We start from the raw sequence: 26,383 nt of genomic DNA on the forward strand, positions 1-26,383 counted from the left end.
ACACGTTTATGCTGAATGCCTTCCTGATGCAAGAGACTTATGTCTAAATCTCAACAAAAAAAATCTTTCTATAAATTAAATGGTAGCTACTACAAATAGAAGCTGTGGACCTAGTGGAAAAAATACATTTCCCTCTGACATGTTGGGAAAATAAAAATACTTCAGTAAAGTACAAATTGGTACTTGGTTTCTTTATGTCATTTAGGAATTTAAATCTCTGATTTAAATTCATAGATTCATAGATTTATCTAATCTATGTATCTAATTTATCTAATCGATTTATCTAAAGTACCTACCAAATAAATGTGGCTAAAATTGCTTATATTTAGCTTAGCTACACAGTATGTGGTGCACTGTTAGGCTGCATTAACTTGATTACTCTTAAGAAGATAAATAACAACCAGGTGCTGCTGATCAGATCTAATTAATTAATCGTCAGCAACTGTAAAAAGTTCAATAAAAGCTGATGTTCTGGCAGCTTGCTGGTCTGGAGCCACCAGGAGTGGCTGTCCAACTAAATTTACCCTTTTTTGGTGACAAAAAAGCATTAAAGGAAAAAAAAAAGCTGAGTCTCAGCTGTGACAGTGAGAACTTTCCTGATGTAATATTGTCATAATCACACATTAGAGCATGGTAGCTTGAAATTAACATTTCATATTTCCACTTTTATTCTTTTTTTCAGACATTCATTTAACTCAGATGGTGTTCTAAATAAGTACCGTAATATTTTTGTAGATAGCACAGTGTGCATTCAGACTTAAATGGAAACAGATACAAGCGCAAAAGTGCATCAGTAATGATCTCCAGCAGTTACCAAGCTATTACCCAGAAACGCAGATGCTTCTCTCTAATGCTTTTCTACTCTGCAGCTTCATCCTTCTTTGTCTATTTGACTGTCAGTGCAGATGAAGTGGAACAAGAAAACAAAAAAAGAGTCTCACACAACATCCTTGTTTTGCTGCTCTTTCTATATCTATCAAATAGAAAACTTCAATTATTCATAGGTAAGCTGCAATGCTGCACACTTTACAATTTCTATCTGCAAATTCTGCAAGATATTCTCCTTAGTTTTGCTGTTGTTGTTATTTCAGCACTGTCACCCTCACCTTCATCACCTTATCGGCTGGTTTTTTTTTTCTTTTTTACTTCTCTATTTCATCCCGCAGCTTGGCCTCATCCTGAAAACTCATCTGTTTGAGTGTTACCTTCTTCACACTGAATCTGTTTACCTCCTCTGCTTATTCCCAAAAATCCCATTTATCACACAGCTTAGCCCTTGTTTTTCTTAACACACAATTACATTGGAGTGACACTCTTTGGAATATTTGGTGACCCTTCCCTTTTACATACTTACATACTGTAATTAACTTTCAGTGAACTAAAAGTAATCTGAATCAATCTGGCATATGCTCAAAAGAGCTGCAAGGAAAATGCCACAGTGCTCAGCCTGTATAGTTTATATGTGAGATGTTTAGTTGAAAATGCTAATCTTTTCTTCATACTGAGTTAGTTAGAATAATTTTATGAATATCTCTAGAGCAAGGAGGTTGGGTCATAGCAAAGAACATAAACAGCATAAAACATAGATGTAGCCACTTTCCCATTTTCCACTGCTTAGTGAAATCCCATTTTGAAGCCTCGAGCCATGTTGGCTCGTTCGCTAACAATTTCACAAGTCATTAGCCAATGAGCATACCCTGATTTATTCTTCTTTTTGATTGTTACAAAATGGACCCAATGAGTTATGCAGTAGGTGACTGAGTACATAAACAGGTATAAGAAGCCAGGTCAATGCCTGGCTTCGTATGAAATCTTTAGGACAGAAAACTTTTTCACAACTACAAAAGTTGATCCCTAGTGGTCATTAAAAAGAATTATGAACTTAGCTGTACTTTGTAGTAGTTTGGAAGTAAAACCCCACCCCAACCAGTCATGGCAGATGGCCGCCCCTCCCTGAGTCTGGTTCTGCCAGAGGTTTCTTTCTGTTAAAAGGGAGTTTTTCCTTCCCACTGTCGCCAAAGTGCTTGCTCATAGGGAGCCATATGATTGTTGGGTTTCTCCGTATGTATTATTGTAGGGTCTCCCTTACAATATAAAGCACCTTGAGGCGACTGTTGTTGTGATTTGGCGCTGTATAAAAAAAATTGATTGAATTGAACTTAAACATCCTCTTTGAGAGAGTTTTTTTTATTTATGCTGTAAAACCATGCCACCTGGAGAACATGTGAGTTTCATTATTCAACCTGTGTTCATTCAAATTAATCAAATTTTACAGCTAAATCATTTTACAAATTGTAAAAATAATATTAACTTAAAGTTTACAGATCAAGGCTATTGGTAAGCCAGCAGCACTGGGGAATAAAGCAAAGAAATCTATCCACAAACTGTTACATTTTAATTTTTAATTCTGTATTTTAAATTCTCTGTTTTCCACTCTGGCTTTTGGCTTTGGAATCCAATAATATATATATATATATATATATATATATATATATATATATATATATATATATATATATATATATATATATATATATCCCCATGCTAGGCATTGCTATTGAGGTTGAGTTAAAGTAAAATGATAAGCCAGGTGATAGATGTTGGGTGCGATGTACTTTTTAGTTAACAGAAGATTAAAACTTAACTAAGATTAACTGCTTTTAACTTTTAAACACAATTTTCATATTCATATTCATATTCATTCACTCAGAGAGCCACTGTAGAAGGCAAAAAGAGCTCTGGTTTGAGAAGTTTAACATAGCCAAGTTCAACAGAGCCAAGGTTTCTTAGTGTTAGCTCACATAAAAGGGCCATTTGATATTTGACTGCACAAAATTGACCAGCTATTCCAATCAGAGACAATATGATAAGGATCTATAAAGAACATAGATTATATACAGTAAAACACAACATTGCTCCTGCTGTAAATAAGATTAGTGAGTCTAACGCTACAGAAATAGTTAATTATATGATTTGATCCCCACAAGTGGCCAGTAATATATTGGTGTTACTGCTCAGTTTGCTCTCGGTGTTGCTGTTTGTTTCTAAACTGACAGACACATATTAGAGCTCTGAAACTTTACACTTCATACACTTAAACATTAGAGGTTACTCAGTGTGCTCCCCGCCAACTCTGTCCCTTGATACTGCTGGTCATAAATAGCTTACACATGTAACTGATCAGTTTTCTAATCTATGGTGCAATGTTTAATGTTAAATAAATACGTGACAGCAGGATTAGAACCGAACCTAATAAATAAATAAATTAAATTAAAATAAATTTGTAAATAAAATAAAAAAACAGTCACTTTGGTTAATAAAAAACCCCCTCTAAATATCAGATTTGTTTTTAAAGGTTATGTTAAAGTTTCTGTTAAACTAATATAAGCTTAGTTTTACTGGCACTAGCTTCATATTTAACACAAACACAAATGCATGCACGTGTGGGTGCGGGCGCACACGCACACAGATATTTATTGGTCTTCTCATATATCTTTCTGGAAAATCTACAAGTGTTGAACTAAGCAGCAGTAAACAATAATTTATCATAAAAGCTGGGATAGGGACATCAGCTAGCATTGCTATGGCTAACCAGCATTAGCCTTTTGTTTGTCATAAAAAAATAGGGGTTTATGAAGATTATACGCTCACTTGCGACTTTTTCAAGTGTTCAAATGTTATGTTATTGCAATACCTAATCAGTCAATTATAGCATCATGGACCTGAACCCAACAGATATGCAGCAACTGTATGACGCTATCATGTCAATATAGACCAAAATCTCTGAGGAATGTTTCCAACACCTTGTTGAATCTATGCATGAAGAATAACGTTATGAAGGCAAAAGGAATCCAAACCCAGTATTAGAAAGGTGTTTCTAAAAAAGTCTTTGGTGAGTGTATCCGTTCAGACATTACAAATAATTCTTACAAAATAGTAGTTGCTAGGTTTCTTAAAGAATGAAACCAGAGAAAAGCCTTTATCCACCTATTACACAAAATATTTAAAACCTTTAGGGTTTCTATTAAGGAAAAAGATATGAGCTTTGTTTGGGATTTTTATATAACTCTAGATCAGAAATATTTGGATTATCTTGAAGAAGGTTAGCCTAGCCTAGCCTAACATAAATACTGGAAACAGAAAAAACAGCTAGCTTAAAATGAATTAAATGAAACCTTAGGCTACATCTTTAATCAATGTAGACATAAAAGTGTTAAAAATGATATACTGTGTTTGGCTGTGTGCCTTATGCTAAGCTAACCAAACTGCTTTGTTGCTGTACACCTTCATGTGTCAAATGCAAATAAGTGTAGACAACACGCCTTAGGCTAGCTGTTAGTAGGAGAAAACTAGTTGTTTGATATTTTTCCCTAGACCAGAAAGACCAGAAATAATATTAAAAAATAAAAGTATTACAACTGAGGAAGTTGTTAAGGGCTGCGTGGTAGTAAACATTTCATGTCCCCCAACCTAGTTTCCCGCACAGGCCCCAAAGACTATTGCTCAACTATGAGCAATATCCTTATTTCTGTGTTTTAGTACCCAAAACCTAGAGTTTGAACAGCCTGGGGAAAATGGGGGTAAAATGTACTACATTGTGGTTGATTTTAAAGCATCTGCTCAGCATTTTGATACCATATTACACCCACTCAAAGTGAAATTCTCACTTTAGGAACTGGCTCTCAGCACTTGTAAAATACATTTCTCACTTTTTGTGCTCTTTAGTCTGGCAGAGGCAGCAGCGTACACTCAGTCCCAGTGAGAGGTCTGGGAAGCTGGCAGATCTCTCTCCAGCAATCGTTCTTTGTATCATACTCCAGCACACTCTTCACAACCACCTCCTGCCCGTTACTCCACCTTCTCCCTCCGAAAACCAGAAGATTCCCAGATGACATGGATACCATGCCGTAGTTGAAGGAGCCAGTGAGAAGCGGCTTGAGTCGCATCCAGTGATCTGACTGTGGATGGTATCGTTCAATATCACAGAAGGGTTCGTACATCCCCAGCAGTGCATAGATGTAGCCATGAGCAGTTGCCAAGCGATGACTGAACCTGGCGATGGACATGGATGCCCTCTTTTCCCAGACTCTGCCTTTAAGATCCCAGAAGAAGACCTCTCTGCTGCTCTCCCTGCTTTCATCCTGAGTGTAACTATAGTTACCCGGAACACCACCTGACACATAGATGCTGTTGTCAAGCACAGCAGAGGCGTGGCCGTAAAGTGTCTGAGGCATTGGTGGCCCTTTCCTCCATGCACCTGTGGCTATATCATAAAACTCCACAGAAGCTACAGAGGCATGTGTGTTGGTGTCTGGTCGTGTGTGTCGTCCGCCCAAAGCATAAATAACATCCTCTACCACGCAGCAAGTGAACTGTGCCCTCCTGTCCAGCATGGACTCCACCTGCTCCCAGCAACTAAAGCGAGGATCGTACCGCCACACCTGATTGGATGTTGCTACAGTAACAAGCCTTTTCTCATCTTCATCTCCCTCTTTCACTTCATCTCCTCCAATCACAAAGAGGAAACCTCCCACTGAGCACACGCAGGGATTTCTCAGTCTCAGCGGAAGAACACAAGTCAAAGATGAAAACCTCTTTCTCTTTGGATCGAACGCCATCACCTGCTTTTCTGGCCAATCAGTGCTGGACCCGCCACCCACAAGAAGCACGCAATTGGGTGATGCTCTAAGCGTTGTCTGCCGGCTCTGCCTGATGGGCTGAGTTGAACCGAGCCTGTGGTACTCGGATGCTCGTGTCAGCTGGCTCCTTATTAAAGGTGTGGCCATGGCTCTGTGGGCATGGCTGATATTTGTGAGGTCAGACGGGGGGACCAATCCAAAGCGCAAACGACTCAACAAAAGATTTGATTTCAGGAGTGGGAGGGGCCCGTTATCATCCAGCCAATCCAGAACCAGCTTTATGAGCTCCACCTCCTTAACACTAGGTATCTCATCAGCATCCAGAACCGCCAACAGTGATTCGATATTCAACGTCAGGAGCTCGTCCCTGCTTTCTTGTATCAAGCTTCCCATCTCCATGGCAATGGTTTGATTGGCAGCCTCAAGTGCATTTGAGAGGGCGTGGCGCTCAGCCAGGTTAGCATAGTCACAGCAGTTCTTGGCATTTAAACCATCAGTCATGTAACGCTCGCATATCGCCACAGCTGTTTCCACCTGCAAGTACCTGCCTGTTTCCAGGACAACAGGAAGTGTGGAGGGTGAGATGCTGAGCCAACCTGAATACAGGAAGTCCAGAATGGCATCTAAGCCCTCTGGTGTTAGCGCAGGGAGGCTAATGGAGCCTGCTAATCTCTCTGCAGTAGTCTCTCCAAACAGGGCCCAAAAATAGTCACTGGAGCTGGCTAGAAGGGCGCGATGACAGGGAAAAGATATGCCGCCAGCCTGTAAGACAACATCACACATCTTCCTCTGTGAGCGAAGGCGCTGGAAGCCAGAGAGAAGTCCGGTTCTGTGGGAAGAACTGTAGAGGACAGAGTAGCTATCCATCCAAAAGACGGCAGACAAGAGAGTGGAAATGATGGAAGGAAGATAAGGAAACTTTTGAAAAAAGTGAAAGCAAGTTAAAGGAAAAAGATTTGTCAGGAAGGAGCCAGGAAGCAACGGTGAAGAAACATTAAACACAGCAAGCACAGGAAAAGCTGAAGAGTGAAGTCAAAAAAAGAGGTTGCTGACAAGCCGGCACCAAAAAAGTGTAAAAAGAATTGGATATTAGTCGGAGAGCAAGAAGCAGGAAATGAGAGGCGCAGGAAAGAGTGTGTCTCCTTTGGCAAGCTTTCTCCATCTGTGTGTTTGTCCTTCTCTGCCTTCAGCAGCGAGCATGTGACACCATGATGCGGAGGTTAATAATGGCCCCCTGCAAACACAGACAATGCTACAGCCCGCCCCCTTTTTGGCACTTTAACATGAACCATCCCAAAGCCCTCATGTCTCTTGCCCTGATACCCCGGCTCTGTTGGTTTTGAGTTTGTCTGCTGCCCTTTTCTCCGTTTCCAAGAGGGAGTATCACCCATGAATCATACACACCAACCAACCAGCGAGCATGGAGATGCATGGATAAACACCCTGACCCCACACCCAAAGAGACCGAGAGGGAGCCTGGCAGGGCTTTAGTGTCTAACCCAGTGGATGAACTCATTGGTAAATACAGCTGCTACAGTCTGGGACCAAGATTCCAGGGCATGCCACCAATCTGCACTCTCATGGTGACAGGAATAGTAGCACAGACACAACTCGGCAGATGCGGCGCGAGGTAGATATCAAACCTGCGGAAGTTTTGCCAGGCTGTCAAAGATTTGTCAAGTGTCAGAAGTACTTCATGGCTTTTGGTATTAGAGTTATCCGTGCCCTTTTGGGAGGCATTTAACCTTTTTATGACCTGCAGTCTGTCAGTATCACACAGATGGATGTCATGATATTATTTTTATGCAGAGATAGGAGACGATGGTGAGCGTAAAGAATAGAGAGATAATGAAGCATCAGGCTACAAGTTAACTAATGTGTTTACTGTCATCTCATTAATGCTGAGCTATACTCCGCGGTGCCACTCTTTGTCTAATACACAAACAAATGCACATCAGTATGCAAACAGCACGTTATTGAACACTTTACAAGATCTTGCAGGGTACGTTTTGCTCTGAGTTATGATTGCTGTCTCTGAATAGATGCTGGCTCACGCTCTGAGGTGAGTGTGTATTTGTCCGCGTTGGTGTGTTTGTTTTATGGAAGGGTTACACCAGTTTAAAATTCAGCACACGGGCTACTCACAAAGAGAAAAAAAAACAGACTCACACCTTTTTTTCCTTTTTTTTTTTTTTGAAGCTACAAAGTATTTTTAATCTTTCCCACATAGTGTCAGATTCTCCCATATGGTGGTTAAATCTACACCACTGTTTCTGAATATTCCACCGTGACCCGATGGAAGCTAAACTTAGCTACAGCTGCTGTGTGTGTGTATTTATCTGTCTTCAATAGGGCACAGTGATGTCAGGATGGATATGTGGTGAAATGCAGTGGTATGTGGCCCATTCAAACTGTAGGATTTGAAGGTTTAGGTCATGATTAAAGTGAGTCTGCATTGTCGTGCTCCTGAGTTCTACCTAAACCCCCTAAAAATTCCTATTACATATGCACATAATTCAAAAATAATTACAGCTGGAGATACCAGAGTTCATTCCCCCCCTTCAGGCACTGCAAGTAATGTGAAAACAACACTCCAGGCTACATTTTCCATCACAGTAAATGGGAAGTTTTAATTTGGTTTTGTCAGAGTTTCAGGTTGAGCAGACTATTTCTTTTTAAAATCAGTGTCACACTCTGTTTACTGCCAATCTCCTGACACCCACATGAAAAGACCAGAAGTCTCAGCCAGGATATAATCCATTTTAAATATGTCACCCTGAAAACTACTGTCATGTCCTGTCGGTGTGCTTAGGCAGTCTTTGTTAGCGAATATACCCAAGCTGTCAACTCCACCAGGAAGATGATATTTTCTTCTAAAGGACAGTCACAAGACTAATGTCAAGTGCTAAGGTGACATACGCACATGAACAAAGCAAATCAGCAGTTACAAAGTGAACATACAAAAGAAACATTTCAAAATAGGATAACAAAGGTCATCAGGATTATGAGGTTATTAATGGTTAACCAATAAAAACCAGCAAGTCAAAAAAAATATTTCTTTTTTTTCTGGAACTGTGGTTCTCTGTGCTCTGTGCTTCTTTTGGGGTCCCCTTTTCTGTGATTGGTTCCCTTTGGTCTCGCGCTTCCTTCATCCCCTGCTACGCCTCCATAACCTATTATGTTGATCAATTGTTCTCTTAATTCTTCAAACTTGGTTCAACCTATCATGTTCGGGACTCTCTAATCAAAAGGATTAGCCTAATTATTATTTATGTGTGTAAGCGTGTTTTTGCATTTACCCCTCTGTACTATAAGCCATTCCTATAAGCTTTTGACCTCCACATGACTGAGTAGAAACTCCTATGAGCACGATTGCAATGTGTTTATAAACAATCATTTATACATATATAATCTTCAATGTTATTCACTTGGGTAAACAGCACTTTTGACACCCTTTTAAGAAGCTCTCTTCTTCTCTTATCTGATCACAAACAAGTGCAAAGTTTCCAAGCAAACTGTCTTAACGTCCTGTTATCTGTCTCTGCAAGCATTTTGTTTTTACATTGACCTTATACTACACTCTGTCACCTTTCACTTATTCTACTAAAAAAAATCAAAGAGAAAACAAAACAAGCATTTTCAATCAATTAAGTTTAAGCATAGAAGCAATTACTTATGAGTAAGTTTTATTAGAGCTAAATTATCAAACACCCAGAAAATCATAACATGATCACAAAGCCCCTTATTTCAACTTAAACCCCAAATCCCCCCTTCCTGACACACTTTATGTGTCACTAGCAAACACGTTAAAATGATCTGGTGGTTTGTCTATGCACTTAAAACACCTCATAAAAGTGTCATAATTTTTTTATTTCATCACAGTAACATTAAATTTATATCCATAAAACTTTAGTTGTGTATGATACATGGTTGCGCCTCAACATTTTAACAGTAACATTACAGTTATACTCTCAAAATCTATATTAGGACATGACATATTGGCCTAAACCCACTCAGCAATGGGCTAAAATTACCCTTTTCTTCATTTATCCAGCTGTAGGTCTTTAGAAATCTCATTTCTTATTACACAGTTGGTTAACATTACAAACAAACCAAACAATACTGTAGCGTCGGCATCTATCAGTAATATTAAGATACTTGCACTCCTGTTGTCTTTTGCTATAACAGATGGAGGCATAAGTGATAAACCGAGTTTGGACAGGATTTTTAGAACCTTTTTGATTTATTGCAGTGTTTTTTCAAGACATTTTGGGAAACATCACAATAAACAACAAACGTATGATTATTTCCCCCAAAAGCAGTACAGCTGACCTTAAACCCCACATACAACATTAACAAAGGAAACATTTATTATTGTATCAATATAAAGTATCAATATAAATCAGTGGTGAACAGCTGAAGTGTCGCCACAGAGTTTATTTGTTGCTGAGATGGATTCCTCGAATTTATATTCATTGTCAATAAAATGTCCTTTTTAACCATCTACTTAACAGAAAAGCAGATAATATGCTAAACAGTATGTTGTAATTGTAACACAAGTCACTCACTTCTAAAAGTCCAGGTAAATGGTATATTATCTGAAGCAAGACTGTCAAGAATATTTGAAATTGTTGTATAAATTATGATTTAATTGGAAAGATAAATAAATATTTCTGTTAAACTACTGATTGGAGGAGAGTTTATAAAAACTGAGGCATTAGCATCTCCAAACATGTTGGGATTGGGGTTGTATTTTGCCATTCTTCAGAGTCAGTGGGCAAGTCTGTGTCTATGAAGATTATCTGCTTTCCTCTCCGCCTGGCTGGAGAATCCTGGAAGAAAACAGGCAGATAAAGGCATGGTGAGCGATTTTCTTTGGCTGCTATCAGCCGTCTCAGAGCTGCCGACCTCTGACAGACTGTCTGTGACGTTCTAGACGATGAAGAGAAGGCCAGTTTACTACTGGTAGCTGAAATATAGAAACATTCTCATGCGCAATTAGCGATGCTGACCCTTCAAAAAGCCTGCCTCATATTCTTGAAGTAATAAACAAGAAATCCATTTTTCCAAGTTTTGCTTTGATTTTTTGTCTTCGGCTAATGTTGGTCAGAGATTTGCTTCTCAGCTCTTGGCCAAAAGTACTTGGACAGCCATACTTTTCTCTACTTCACATCTGGGGTTCTGTTTTGTAAATTGAGGCCCATTCGCTCCTGTAAAGGAAATTCATAATGCTGCTGTAAACAATGATAATTTAGTTAATAAAGTGATCCAACTCTGTGCCAGCAGTTTTGGGAAATTTCCGGCCTGTTTCAGCAAGGCAGTTTCCCCATGCATGAAGCCAGATTCATAAATAAAAGCGTTTGCCAGTTTTGAGTGGAACTTCGTGTCCACAGTCCTGTCCAATGCTTTTTGCACAGAGCAAATCCCTGCAGGCAGCTTCCAAAATCTTGTGGAAAACCTTTCGCCAAAGAACCTAGGCAGTTTTAGCAGCAGATTAATATCCACAACTCTGGGAAAAAATGGTAAACAAACACAGATGGGTTTGACTTTCAGGTGAACACTGGAATGAAAATTGCTAGAGGTGCTGTATCTGTGTCTCCATAGTGTGTTCTTTATAAACTGCATAAAGAACTGATAAACAATAATAACAATAATCATGATAACAGATGTATGAGGATAGTGTTTATATAGTTTATGTAGATGCAAGCTAATAAATATCTATGAACTTCTATTATGAAACCAGTTTAAATTTACATTCTTTTTCTTTTTCCCTTGTGCAGAATACTAAACAGCTAGTACGTGGCTGCTGTTGTTGTTGCTGTTTGGAATAATTTTCCATGTTAAAACTTAAACCAGCTTCTGCTTTTGTTATTCCATCTCTTCTCTCCCTCATTTAGAACACCTACACAGCACACCCACGTGGCTTGGGCTGGGCACAGCAGCCGCAGTGCTTGGATATTGTGGTTTCTGTGTCCCGCTGGGAAAGTTGCAGCACAGACTGCCACTCAGCGCTCACACTCATTTTCTAAAACACACACACACCCATAAAGTATAAATATAGCATCTGACTCAACCTGTCCAGCCCCCACACACACAGAGGCATCAACACACACGATGCTTGACCCAAAAGGCTGAGCGGCCCACACTGACTCCATGTGGTGAACTGCAACTACTGCAAGTAATTATTGCGTATCCTCACCAGCACCATACAAATAGCACACATTTACAGAGATATGAGTAGACCAATTTGAGTATCCGGTTAGGGTACGATGTAAAAGATATACAATAGCACCATTTGTTCTCTTACCATGCATCAAAGAGACATACTTTAGCTAATATCAGTGTGTGCAAAGTTGAGGTAAAAAAGTAAAAATAAAAATAAAGCAGCGCTAAATATTTATTAAAAGACACTATATCACAGACTGTAATTGTTGCAAGATGCCAGTGTGACTTTTTAACTCTACATATCTTTGCTCTAGACAAAGATGTGTTTGATATTCTTACAGGTGTCTCTCGTGGTCATTCATGAACTCTTCAAACAGTTTGGAGACATTGTCAACTCTGCACATAACCCTTCTTATATAGTGGTTATATAGTGAGGATTCTCATATTAAACACGGTCAGAGTTTCAAGTAGTAAGGGTCAGCATGAGTCCAAGTAAGCTCAGGCTTCAAACTGCTCTAAACAGTTGGCCTCCAGCTGTTTTTTTTTCTGCTCTTGGCCCTTTGTGATGTTAGTGAGAGTGGATCTCCCTAATATGGTTACCTCAGGCACATAGCTCCCATCCACCTGCTCCAACTGTGAAAGTTTGTTCACTGCTTATCCATTCTTTAATTAGCCGCAGTGACCGACAGCTGGCTACACTAGGAGGAGGTTAAAAAAGCGGGGATTAAACCCTAGAAACCTGAACTGCTTCAAGGAGAAGTATTTTGTTTAAAAACAAATCTCAGAATGCAGCTCAACTTTCAGCTAGGCTAATGCTAAAAGATGAAGATCTATAAAAAGCTATGTAGACAAGTGAATAGCTGAAGGTGTAATTAGCTTTATGTCGCTGAAATGATGTGTTGTATTAATATTCAGGCTGAATGGCTTGTGACCACTGTTTCATGGAAGACAAATAGCGTATTTAAATTTAACTAAGCAACTCTTGTAAGCTGATTTTAATATGGTAAAAGTGACCATGAGCACTTGGCAACTGCAGAAAAGCATTATGCTATACGTAACTCTGTATCCAGTGTTTTCAGGCCAGTCAGCATTTCAGAAAATTTCCCTCACCTATTAAAAGGGACGCTGTTTTATAGAGCTTGTGATTAAAAGACTAAATCCACTGTTTTATACCACAATTACAAGGTAATGAGCATAATATTTACCAAATGGAAACAATCTCCTATCATCTTCATTTTTGTGGATGTTTGCGTTTTTCACTCTCATCTTCTGGGTCAGATTCTCAGAAGCTGCTGATTCAAGACTGCTGAATTATGTTTTCTAGGAGGTTTACAGTTTGTTTTATGACTCTACAAGAAGTAACTTTTGTTTGCAGAAACAAAGGTAGCCAAGTGCTGACTTCAAGGAAAGGTGGCATTAAAGGAAGAGGACAGTGGATTAACTGAGGAGTTGCACCAAGACAGATGTAAACCTACTCTGGTAGAGTCCAAGAATAAAAGTACAGAGCTAGAAATGAGGTCAAGTTTACCCTAACTTGCAAAACCACACTCAGTAACACTTTCAGATAGCCTCAATAAAACTGAATATTAAAACCCCAATGAATGTAGGATTTACTGCAAGACTTAGTTTTACCTAGATGTACCAAACAAAACAGTCTACTTCTATTAGATCTAATTCCGAAAGGATTGTACAAAGAAATCTTACCAATAATTGATGCATTCAAGGTAGCTGTAATGAAACCACTACTGTAAAAAGCCTTTACTTGACCCAGCTGTCTTTGTTAATTATCTCCAACCTTCCTTATTTCAAAAATTCTTAAATTGCAGTCCTGTGAGACCTCAGTGCAGCATTTGATACAGTATCACTGACCACAGTATTTTACTACCGAGATTAGGATATGTTAAAGGAAATGTACTGTCTTCACACACGAAAGGGAATTTTGGAGTTCCACAGGGTCCTGTGCTGGGTCCAGTATCATTTATCAAACATGCTTCCCTTAGGCAATATTTTACAAGGCTGTTTTCTTGCATTATTTAAGATTTAGGACCTTGCATAATCTAATCAGAAACAATTTGTCTCAGAGTGATACTGAAAAGCTAGTTCACAAATTAATTTGTAGATTGTTTTAAAATTTACCTGAAAAGACATTTGTTAATCCAAAACACTATAAGGAGAGTACTGACAAGGACACGTATATTTCTCCTACATTAGCTTATCTTCATTAAATTACAGTCAAATTTAAAATCATTATCCTTACATACAAAATCTTCAATGATCCCATCATATCTTAAACACCTCCTAGTACCATATTATCCTAACAGAGCACTTTACAGGCTTGCTTATAGTTTTAAAAGTAGAATGGGAGGCAGAGCCTTCAGCTTCCAGGACTCTCTTCTAAGGGAATCAGTTCCTAGTTTGGATTTGGGAGACAGACATCCTCTCTACTTCTAAAAATAGACCAAAAACTTTACTTTTGATAAAGCTTATTGTTAGGGCTGGATCTGAGCCACTACTGCTGCTGTGGGACTTTGTGTGGTGGACTGAGCACTTCTTCTCTCACGTTATTTCACTCCCCACATGTTTACATACCGCTGCAGTGTGTCAGAGTTTTGTCTTCTCTCTCTCTCTCAGCTTGTGTTTTCTCCTGTCTGCCTTTGCTTTTTTCTTTCCCCTCAGTCAACAACCAGTCACAGCAGATGACTGAGCCCGTTTGTATTGCAGGTTTCTTCCTGTTAAAAGGGAGTTTTTCCTTCACAGCTTCACAAAGTGCTTACTCGTAGGATTTTATGTTGGGTTTTCTCCAGAAATTTGTATAGTCTCTTCCTCCTATACAAAATGCATTGAGGTGACAGTTGTTGCAATTTAGTGTTATATAAATAAACTTGAATTAAATGAAAAAATCTGAATTGGACAGGAATTGTAGACATGTCTCACATGTTAACTGTGGAGGACTTTAACCTTAGTATTCTTCACTTTTTCTCAGTAACATCAAACACAGTATGCTTCTCTGTCTTTATATGTACACTTTTGTACATACATGTACACGTTTGTCACGTTAGCAAATGATTGACTTTTTTCTTGCACTCAAACTGGATTTGCATCCTCCACAAAGTATTTGCAGTATTTGTGCTTCCTTTCAGTAGTTTGGTTGCGATTTGCATCTTTTAGTCTGGACTTTATAAACCCAGCCTATCTACATCACGCATCACACAAAAGACCTGCATTAAATATCAAATATTAAAATAAGCAGCTGTTACATAGTATCGATGGAAACTTTAGTGCTGTCAGGAAAGGGTTCTGATAAGTACGCATATTACCAGGTAAGGGACAAGTAGAAATTGTATAAATGGCCCCTATTTTGAATTTAAGCTCCTTATAACTCAATGCACAACCATACTTGCAAGCGTGATTGAAATCAAACTTTTTACTGTTTTTAGGTACTGTGTACCTACTCAAAAACTAAAGCTACAATACTATTGGTACTGCATTTTATTTAAAATATAGTTTTAGTGTTTTTCTTCCTGGTTTTGGAATTTTTCCTTTTAAAGATTACATTAAAAATTTAACTTTATGGAAGTTTAGAGATTAACTTGCACATCCTATATAATATTTTTAGAAAATAATTTTCCTTTTTATAGTGTATTGATGAAGTTTTATTTTCTTTGGAATCTTGCAAAAATGAAGGGAACTACAATCAAACCTACATGTTACTCCTTGGTGACCCATCGTAGTTCACTCTTGGCGTTTTGTATCTCTGAAAGGTTAACAGCAGGCCCAGGTAGCTTCACTGCTCCTGGCAATTTCTTCTCCTCTGGTGACTGGGCTGCAGCGCTTGGAGGTGAAGGATCCTGATTTAAAAAAATAAATTGTGTGTGAGGTGATGGCAGCATTGCTTTTACCTATATTTAAAGAGAAACTTCATCATCTTATAAAGGGACAGATTGCAATGGAAGCTGCTGCTTAAGATGCCTATTCATAACAATGTGAGCTTTTAGGAAAGGCCTTAAAGAGACAGCAGCAAAAACTACCTGTGTCCGCTAGAGTATAAACTGAAGAGCCTCATAGAAGGCCAATATAAGATAAGTAAAATAAGAATAAAAAGGTGTAGCTAGAAAGTAGCTTTCTAGTTCCTTTTTAATGTCAATTAAATGCAGTTCTCAGGAAATTAATTTTGTAGTTTTTTGTTATATCTTATATTATACTATATTGTGTTATAAAGTGATCACAAAATAAAATCTGCTTAGAATAAGTAAACAAAGTTAAGGAAATGTTTCTTTTATTGCCATGCCACACACTACAGCATTTATAGCCCAAGTTAATTTGCAAAGCTATTCCCTAGATTGGCCTTTTAAATATGTAAAACTCAGCAACACATACACAGTAGTTAGTAAGAAATGCTAATTGTACAATAAAAGCTTACATTAGAAGCACAAAAGTGGAATAGAGCCAAACTAGGAAATGTCTGAGTTTATTTTTTTAGTTTTCAAGACGATATTAGCATACATTTGTATCCATATTCAGCTCATTTGGGTCAGGAAAATTCAAGTTGTAAATATATGCAGATCCCTGAGGTGGTCATGCGTATGTTGAATTTACAATTTAAATGTGACCACATTGTGGGGGGGGAAAAAAGCATCAGCTCCACAAGCTGGCACAAGCTGTGTCTGTCTTGCCCACTGGCATTAAGGTGTGGGTAGAGTGGGGATGAGGAAAATGCAGACCAGTGGACTGGGTGTGAAATGTGTTATCTCACCTCTTCTGTTTCTACTGTGTCCTCTCTCCTCTTGACAGGATGTCCCGCCCCTGGACGCAGAGCTCCCATCGGGATGTTCAAATTAGCCTGAATGACAGCAAAAACAGCCAATGAGACCCTTTCAACACTTGATACTCAACTGTCTGCGGTGTGTGTGTGTGTGTGTGTGCGTTCAGGCTTCTGCTGTTTCCTCAAAACCCAATGTTTTGATTATGACCACTGCTTCCTTGTTATCATCATGTCCCTAAAAAGAGACTTGTGTTTTTATGAAAATTGGGAGAGACATGCTTAAACATAGACAGACAGACAGACACACACACACACACACACACAAACATACACACACACACAGATAAGAACGATCTACCTGCTAACTCGATGTTCTACTGCTGCCTGCCCCAACGTCCAACCACCTGGATTTGATGTGTTTTGTATTTGTACTGTAATGTATTGTATATAAGCTCACATTGTACAGCTGTACAGAGTGGGAGTGTGATGTGTGTTAACGATGTCTGTGGATGTTGTTCTATGAAAGAGTTATATATTTTACAGACGTTAAGGTTTTGAGATTGGTGAGGGAAGGTAAATCGCCTCATTCGCAGCATGTTTGCTGATATGTTTGTATCACTGTAACGTTGCTTTGGCTGGAATCGTTTGTTGTCTTTATGCTTGGCGTGCCGTCAGCATTCATGTCCTTGCACACCACTGGCACAACCCAAAGATTAAAGGAATATTTCACCCCAGAATGAAAATTCAGTCATTGCGCTTCAAAATCCATTTTCAAGAAAACAAAACCACATGCTGTAATTCAATCTGAGCCTCCCATGCATAGGAAGAAAATGTTTATTGCAGCTCAGGCTTTTATTTTTCCACCAGCCATTAAAAGATCATGAACTTTGAGAGCAAACCAGTAGATTTACCTGATTTATTTGGATACGAAAATGCCCAGTTGATCCCCATAAACCATCTCAGTTTCAGTTTATCTTTGTAGTTATGTAGTTTTGTTTATGTATTTGACAACAATAATTTTAAATGTCCACTAGTATCAGCTTTTCCCCCCTGACTTCCTGTGACAGTAAACTTAACAGCTTTAGACATTTGGGCAAAGCAGACCAAGCATACATATCTCAGTAACCTGATTTTCTCTCAAATTTTTAAAGAAAAACAACAAAACTATTAAAACTATTAATGATTCAAGTAAGTTACTCCCAGTAATTTGACGAAAGAAAGTAATACAACATGAAGTGACATAAAGTCAGCCAACTAGACTGAGCTCCTACATAACATGGGGACTGAAATTTTAAGGCATTTGCCACATTTGGCCAGCTGGAAAATCATTATAGAAACTCACGTTTAACTTTTACGATTAATGAATTGAGGTTTAGATAAACATGAATTAAATATTTATCTGATTGCAAAGTTAAGTATACAGAGTTCTAAGTTTAGAAAACATGTGATTTGGCATGTTCTCTTTTGTTCAATACCTCTTCAGTACAGCACAGAAACACATGCAAGATATAATATAACACTTAAACAGCTGATTAAGAGGTTAAGTCTGTGTTTTAACCTCATATGTTTCCCTGTGCATGTACAAGTCTTTCATTCATTCCTCATAAAGTTTAGATCCAAGATATTTTCTACTCATCATTTTAATAATTCTAATAGTCTTAGCAATAACCAGGCAAGAAAACACTGGTAAATTCCACATTTTGTAGGGGCACAGCTGTTGCATAAAGTAGAGTGTATGTGTGAACTTTCGCCAAACAGCTTATGCAACACACGTCAGACCATTTTTTATCTAAATAACAGCACCAACGCTCCAAACCTCTACTTATTTATCACCATTAACCTTGTTGCTAACCACATCCACATATACAGTATGTGAAGTAGAAGTGTGAGAGAAGCTGTCTGAGACGATACCCTATAAAGTCAACACTAGCTGTGAGTCTGGGAAGAGGCTGAGACTGAACTACAGTATACCTCCGCATTTTGATTGATTCTGTTAATGTTTTTTGAAGGTGAACTAATCCTTTAAGCTTGCCTGCTGACTAGCTGTTGTTATAACTTTATGTGAACATGAAAGGAAAGCCTAGATAAGAAGAAAGACCTCAGTATCTGACAGGTAAATGGAAGAAAAACAGACTCACAGACTAATCCTGTTGAGAGAAAAACAAACAAACATACAAATAAGCTCAATAGCCAGACTTCTTGTTACTTCCACATTGTAGTACCATTATGTCTGTATTATATAGGAATATGTTAAACTGAATTACCAAGCCGAGTTTAAGACTTGAACTACAGATTTGATTTAATTTACTTGACTGTCAACTGTTTTCAAAAGCTTAACAACTGAATTCCCTCAGACAGCCTCTGGTTTCCATTTCTTGCGTATGTGTTTTTAAAGTTGCTTTCTTAGTCAAACTGCTCTCTGAAGCAGCTGTAAACAGAGCCTGTTGTGAAAACCTGCTTTTACTGATGCTCAGCTGACTTAGTACTTTACCCCTATAATATTCTCGCATTTATGCTGGCCTTTCTGATTCCACATCATCTTCTTCCTTTTACATGGTTGCTAATGCTCCTGAATCTCTGGCAACCTGTGAGGTTGAAATATTAGGGCAACATGGAAAACGAAGGTGCCAAAGCCACTTGAGGGTGGCTTCAAAGGTGATTCATTCCCTCATAGAGTTACATGTTTAACATGGTCAACTTTAGAGCACTAATAAACATTTGCACCCTGGTATAGAAAACTCCTGTAGTGTTTTGGGTCTTTCGAGCTAATTCATCCATTCATAAGAGCTGTACAGAGTTTTTTTATTTGTTTGTTTCTTTTTTCAAGTAATTCTAATATTACAGGTATAGGTAGCATGCCAGTCATAGATAGGCAACCAGATGCTTTCTGCAAGGCTGATCTCCATTAATTTAAGTCATGACAAGGACCTGTCCACTTTATTAGTGTTGTCGGTGCCTTCAAAGCATTTTAATTTAATAATGTGGTCCACTGTGTGCGGTACAACAAATCTGTTTGGTGAGTGAAATCTTAGTACTTATTAGTCTTTTATTTAACAATAATTAGCAGGTAAGTATGTCTGTGTACAGCTTATGAGGGAAGTTTGCTTTTCAGAATCAGAATCAGAATACTTTATTGATTTTGATTTTATTGATTTTTTTGAGGCATTTTGTAATATAGATATCTAACAAATATTATGGTTTGCTATGTGGTTTATCTATTAATGGCCAATTACAAAAATGTCTTTGTCCCACTTTTTGTTAAGTTAAATTCTAGTGCTATATTTGTATTTTACTTGTATGCACCAATACAGCCTATGGTTGCAGCTTGAAGGGTGCAAATGTTTCTCTGTAACCATGTCTACCAAGGCATTTGTCATTATCACGCTTATTCTGTAACAATGCAAAATTTCCCTATGGGTTCATTTTAAATGTCTTTATTCAAAAAAACACAGAACATGTTTAATTTACAACCTTTTATCCTTATTTGCAAACTGATTTTGACTACATTGACTTTGTATAACCATCATCTTTACATGACTATCGTCCATGCATGTGTTGGCTCTTCCCAAGATCTTTGTTCCTTGACATTGAATTGGCAACAGGTTGCAAATAGACATCCTGAAAGTTCTAGACTTGTCTTACAGACTAAGAGGAGGCTAAGGACAAAAGTTTAATTAAAAAAAAAAAACACCTAAATGCAGAAAATCATCATCTGATGGAATATTAAAGGGTATTTAGGCAATAATTAATAAATGGAAAACAATAGCTGTCTGCAACCACCTTTTGAAAATGTTTGAAGCTAAAGCAATTAAAAGATTTGTTATTGATGAGCTAAAACGTGCAAAGCTGCTGACACTGAAGTATAAAGAGGTTTTTATCATCCAAACATTTATAATGTGAAATCGCATTGCTTTTTTTCTTTGTGATAAAGTGATGATGGACTCTTTGGTGGAAACTGAACTGTGAACCTCATGGTTGTACTGTTAATAAAAAAAGAAACTCTGTTCTGATGCCTATCCCATGGTTAGACGTGAAAATGAGCACAATGAGAAGTGAGCTGATGGAGGAAACACACAGAAAGCCACCAACACAAAGAAACTGCTCTGCATATGTTCGCCTTGCTAAAACCCTGCACTAACAACGCCTTGATAATGTATATGCACAGTTTAAACTCAGCATTTGCCTTCGTGAATAAATACTTTAATGTGGAAACCTGAATTTGTCTTTATTGAGGAGCAGGAAGAGTTACTGTGCATTTCAGTTGTCTTCTATTCTGCCTTTACTTTTGTAAAGTTAATATCATGCAGGAGGTAACACACAACGTTTTGAAGACACATCCACCTTACTGTGCATACAGATGGAAAAAAACAAACTTTTACCTGAAGGGCCTTAACGTTGGTCGAAGGTTTGGACATAATCCCCCTGGTGAGTCCGCTGACCTGCAGGAAGCATAGATCACAGACATTCAGGTGTGTTGGATCTTTGTTCTGTGTACTTGTGAGCGTGTGTATGCATGTTGGGGGCACTGGTACTCAGTTCCTGTGGTTTTCACGGCCTGGGATACCATTTCAGTTGCTTAGCGACTCTTGGGGAGTTAAGCAGGCAGAGGAACTGTTCTCTGAATCATTCATGAGAGGGAGACAGAGTGACTGCCAGTATAAAAGTACCTCAATTTCACTTTTGGGATGACTTTTGGATTGATGTAAAGGTAAAATAGAAAAAAAAGGCAAAATAGAAAAATTTCTACTACTACTGTCAAATTTTTTCTTGGAGATTCTGTAGTTTGGTAATGTAACACGGTACACAGCAGTGTGAATGATAAACGTCACTTTTGTACAGTTTTTATTGCTATAAAGTTGTAGCTGAAGAGGGAAACTCTTCAAAATTCCAGTGTGCTGCTTCACCACCTTTACTGCTATGAACTTTTTTCAGCCAAATGTATTTATATCACAACACGAGCAGAACCTACGACAGAAACAGCTGTTTTACCGGGGCGAGCAAGGCACGTATTGGTTATTTAGTGCAATCTAAAAATAGACATCAATTAAAGTGTAGGAAATTGAAAGCAATCTTGCTCCTTTCATCTCAAACAATGTTGTGTGTTATAAGCTTATCTTATTGTGTGTTTCCACTATCTTTTCAATTACTGCCATGTGTGGACATAGCTGTCACTGCGTCTTTAGTGGCTGGATTAACTCTAACTCATTCTTACAGTCAAGAAAGCTGCACCCCACTTACAAACCAAAAATTCCCATTGGTGCCACCAAATTGTGCCACAGTGGTAAAGCCAATGTGTGACCCACTTGACACTGCGACATAGACTGTAATATAGAGTGGTAAGTTTAGGTAAGAGTAGTGAGTAATATAAAAAACTAACCAGCACCTACCAGTTTTAATATAAAATTCTTTATTAATATAAAAATTGAAATAAAAATCACTTTTATATAAATGAATAAAAATATGGAAATATGAAATTGTACACATGGAGTAATTTCAAATTGAATCTTTATTACTGCAACCCATACAGTACCGTCCTGGCCCATTAGGGGCTGACATTTTTGGAATCTCTGCTCTAGGACATGGACATCTTCATGGACATGTCCATGTCCTGTTAACAAGGATTAACCAAAAGAAAATGCTAAAAGCAATGTATGTCTATATCCTAATCAGTTAAACTGAAATTAAGACAAATCAAAAAGTCTAAAAGGAAGAAAATAGCCTGAATGTAGTTAACACTAGCAGTGGGTTTTTATCCCATGTAGGTCAGAGTCTATATGCTTGTACTGAACGAGGTTATGCTCCTGTCTAGTAGTTAGGGCCGCTTTGGAGTAAATGGATGCATATCTATCAGCAGCATAGACAGTTGCAAGTAGTGATGGTCTGACTGTGTAACCTTCCACTACAATAGTGCTGTACTTTGATGTCATTACTTATTCACAAACCAGTATTATTTGTTCACTAATAATTGGTTCACTAATATCTCACGTCCTCCAAAGTTGACTGACTCCTATAAGAAAAAACAGAGAAGTCACTAAAGCCTGTTTAGATGGGGTGAAACTGAGCACTCTGGTAATCTAGGAAGTGAAGCGTACTAGCGCATGTTTAATGTTGTATAAGGGAGTATGTTAACCCAGATGATGGTTTTCCAAACCAAATATGGTTGAGATTAGAAGTAAGCTAAACCAAAATTTCTTAACCCAACCAAACAGCAATTAAAAATAAAACTTTAGTCTCCTTGTCAAAGGTCAAAAATCTGTCTTTGTTTCCTCCACCTAACAATCATTCGTTCTTGAAGTAGAAACACGTCTGTGTGTCTTTTAAGGATCACTTACATGGGTCTTTTCAAATGGAACAAAAGTGTCTCTCACCACTTTGCAGTTATTTTTTACTTGCTCCCCTCCTTTTAACTATAAATAAACTACAAATCCACTCCAAGCAACAAGTGGTTAACTATCATTAAAGTTTCCACGGCCTATTTATCTTATCTCCTAGTAGCTACGAGGGCCAGATGTCGACTGGTTTCTCCAATGTCCTTGGTACAACAAAACGAAAGAAGGAAAAAGCTTTTCTGCCCTTGTGAGTAAAAACATGGACCCCGCTGAAATACACAGTACACACATTTCCACTACGTGATGATATTAATGTTGGCTGCCCGTAGCAGCCGCCTCAGTGACGCCACACTGCAGAGTCTGAAAAGCCCTTTCACTTTGCACACTCATGTCTGTCATGCAACGAGGCAAAGAGGCACAGGTGAATATATTATTTATGCTTTCAGGTTTTTTAAACCAGATGCAACACAGTGGTATGCCAGTTTATTTCATGAAACCTGTGAAAAAGTCTGTATGCCTGCATGTTTTTGCTTGAACATCAATAAAACTTTAAAGAGGTGCAGCTGTGCATATAGGTTTGTCTCACTTTGATTACAGATATGAAACACAAGAACAGTTTCAAACTCATGTGTGAAATACCAACATAAATAATGCATAAAACAATTCATTCTAACTTTAAATAAAATTCTTTCCTTTCTTGCCAAGAGTGTAACAGAAAGATCAAAGCCGCTCCTAAATCTGTACGCTTAATATTTAATAGGAGATGATTGGCTTAGCATAAAGTCTGATTCTGCAAAGTGAAAACATTTTGAGGTTTCATGGACTTTAGACTTTCATGGCTGGAAACCTAAGAATTTCCAGTGATTGCTAAGGTAGGCTGACCTTGGGACACTGACACTGTATCTTGCATCCCATTCAAATCCTTCAAATCCTCCTCTTTCTCCAAATAATGAATCACATAAGGTCATTTTATTTCCCAAGTTGCTGGCTGTTGATTTATTAAGAATAAATGCAGTACATCAATTGCTGAATAACCAAACTCAATAAAGAATTTGGCTTAAATTTTTCCCTGCCATACTCTGAGTTCTCCTTAGAAACTTACATAATAATCCTTTTAAAAGCCACAGAAAGCTGAATGACTTTGACAGTAATGCCATCAACTGTCATGCCAATAAAAACACAGCACATAGACATAACATTATGTAAAGGAGACTGAACTTACCAGTCGATGAAACAACTCTTTCTTCTGATGCTTGCTTTTTTACACCCACTGCTCTTGTTTATTTGACTCCTCACGCACTATTTGCCTGTCTTCTCTCCATCTCTTTCTCTTCCTTTCTTTTCTCTCCTTCTCCCTCTCCCTCTTTCACGCTCACTAACTCTCTCTCTCTTTGCCTTGTAAGTGGTAGGAGGATTCCTCTCATATCTGGGATTTGTTCTCACTATAAATAGACGAGTGATACACAGAAGGGACCTGCTTTCTATCTATGCTCACATGGACACACACAGCGACGGACCAAAACACAGTCAAACAGACGCACTGAGCACTGGAAACAGCTTAATTTGCATAGATTTTAAAGGGTTCTTTTTTTAAAACTACATTTACAAGATTAGTCAGGAGCAGCAAAACACATTTAACTCCAAGACCATAGTGACTTTAACACTTTTTACATGTATTAATTCATAATCCACACTCATTTTAAAACTCTTCAAATAAGATCCAAAAGTTTTTAAAATTTTTAAATGCAGACCACTGAAATGCAGCACCGTCTGCATATATGATGTTTACATATTTTTAAGCTACAGTGAGATCTTTGTAAACTTAAAAAAGATGATTTTTCTCGTACCTGACTGGGCCAAACACCATTTAAAAATCTGATGCTTTAACCATGAACCAATCAAACACAATGTTGCCAGCTTCTGTTATGGCTGCTTTTATGATATTTGCTGATGCAAACATTTACTTAAGTTATATTTACAGGGAAATAATGCGAAATAGATTCAGGGCATTTCAGCATGAACCAGAAGCTCTCATATATTGTAATGTTCTGATTGACAAAAAATAAGGGACTCACGTTAGGATCAAACTTAATTTTTAAAAATTACGATCCAGCTTGTCTGCCAATTCAATCTCATTCAGCAATATTTATGATGACTTGATCCCTAATTTCAAATTGCTTTTAAGGTTTTAAACAATTGCAGAAAAATGCTCCAGTTAAGAATGAACCATGAAACTGTCTGCTAGATTATCGGATATTCATTCATTCATAATGAGAAGTGAGGTCACTGATTTAAGCATTTGGATTTTTTTTAATCTACTCATGTAGCAAAATGTTCCAAAGAGTAAAATAATTTCACTGCAGCTTCATTCAGAAAATAAAACATTTTACTCATGAAACTCAAATCTATCTGTTTATATGGCATTCAGAGATGAGATGCATGGTAATTTTTAGCTCTTCATCAAACCCTGACACTTGAGTCCCGAAAACACCCTTTCCTAATCTCAGTGACTAAAATGGGACTGGCCTATTTCTACCCCGACGCACACAAACACACAGAAAGAAGCAGTCATGCTGGTATATCTGCGTTTATACACTGATGTACAACCAGAAGCCCAGAGGAGACCTGTGATCCCACAGAGTTAAAGGTGCGCATGTGGCTATGAATGAGTGTGTGCTTTCTTACCTCCTGGTGTGCGTAGCTGCTCTGCCTTGCCTGTGCGCTCTCTGAGGTCCTCTTCGGCTACCTGACCTGTTTCCGCTTGTCCTGATTGGCTTGCGAGACAGAAAACTCCTCCCAGAGTGGAACCCGACCCAGCATCAGAGAAGTAAAATGAGTTTCAGCCTCTGTGCGTCTGTGTGTGTGTTTGTCTTTATTACATTGTGGGGACAAGGACCTGTTAGCACAGTCATGGGGTGGGAACCAGAATAAGTATGGGGACCAAAGAAAATAACTTTTATATTTAATCAAATTTTTTAATTACAAAATACCTGACAAGTTGCATGTTTTGGACAGGTGGCCCTATAATGTAACAAAGACAAGGATAAGTGTGTGTGTGTGTGTGTGTGTGTGTGTGTGTGTGTGTGTGTGTGTGTGTGTGTGTGTGTGTTTATGTGTGTGCACTTCTGTATGTTTGAAGTCATTATGACACATTCAACCTACCTTTCTCTCTGGATGTGTTCTTCACATGAGGCTGTTCACATTTATTGCAGCAAAGCACAGCGATCGTCAGGCTTGTTACACTGACCTGTTGTGTCCCTGGGTAGTAAAATGAAGAGGCTCAAACTGAAAGCTTGTTATATATTTCAAACTATGCAAATGCAACCCACACACACAGGTCTCAACTGTTGGGAAGGACCGTCCTGGTCTATTATAGATAAACACTTTCATCACTGAATGTGTTTATTGTGTTGTTGCAGAGATCGGGTTGGTGGAGCCCAGAGGAGGGAAAATCCAAGGCATAACATTTCTCGACATGATCTGATTAA

At 38.2% G+C, this 26,383-nt stretch overlaps 2 protein-coding genes across 2 annotated transcripts; both read right to left on the reverse strand.

Annotated features, from left to right (window-relative positions):
* Nucleotides 1–3,291: 3,291 nt before the first annotated feature.
* On the reverse strand, nucleotides 3,292–6,662 carry klhl34 (kelch-like family member 34). The gene has a single exon (XM_026180128.1). It carries the CDS (start codon nucleotides 6,504–6,506, stop codon nucleotides 4,722–4,724), a length of 1,785 nt encoding a protein of 594 aa, XP_026035913.1. The 5' UTR covers nucleotides 6,507–6,662; the 3' UTR covers nucleotides 3,292–4,721.
* Nucleotides 6,663–8,242: 1,580 nt separating this feature from the next.
* Nucleotides 8,243–25,632, reverse strand: smpx (small muscle protein X-linked). The gene is made up of 5 exons (XM_026180129.1): nucleotides 25,581–25,632; nucleotides 20,946–21,005; nucleotides 16,558–16,644; nucleotides 15,509–15,652; nucleotides 8,243–10,471 (listed from the first exon to the last, which is right to left on the reverse strand). Exons 2-4 carry the CDS (start codon nucleotides 20,979–20,981, stop codon nucleotides 15,512–15,514), a joined length of 264 nt encoding a protein of 87 aa, XP_026035914.1. The 5' UTR covers nucleotides 20,982–21,005; nucleotides 25,581–25,632; the 3' UTR covers nucleotides 8,243–10,471; nucleotides 15,509–15,511.
* Nucleotides 25,633–26,383: the final 751 nt, after the last annotated feature.

This window comes from Astatotilapia calliptera, chromosome 9, assembly GCF_900246225.1.
Source record: "Astatotilapia calliptera chromosome 9, fAstCal1.2, whole genome shotgun sequence".
Lineage (NCBI taxonomy): Eukaryota > Metazoa > Chordata > Actinopteri > Cichliformes > Cichlidae > Astatotilapia > Astatotilapia calliptera.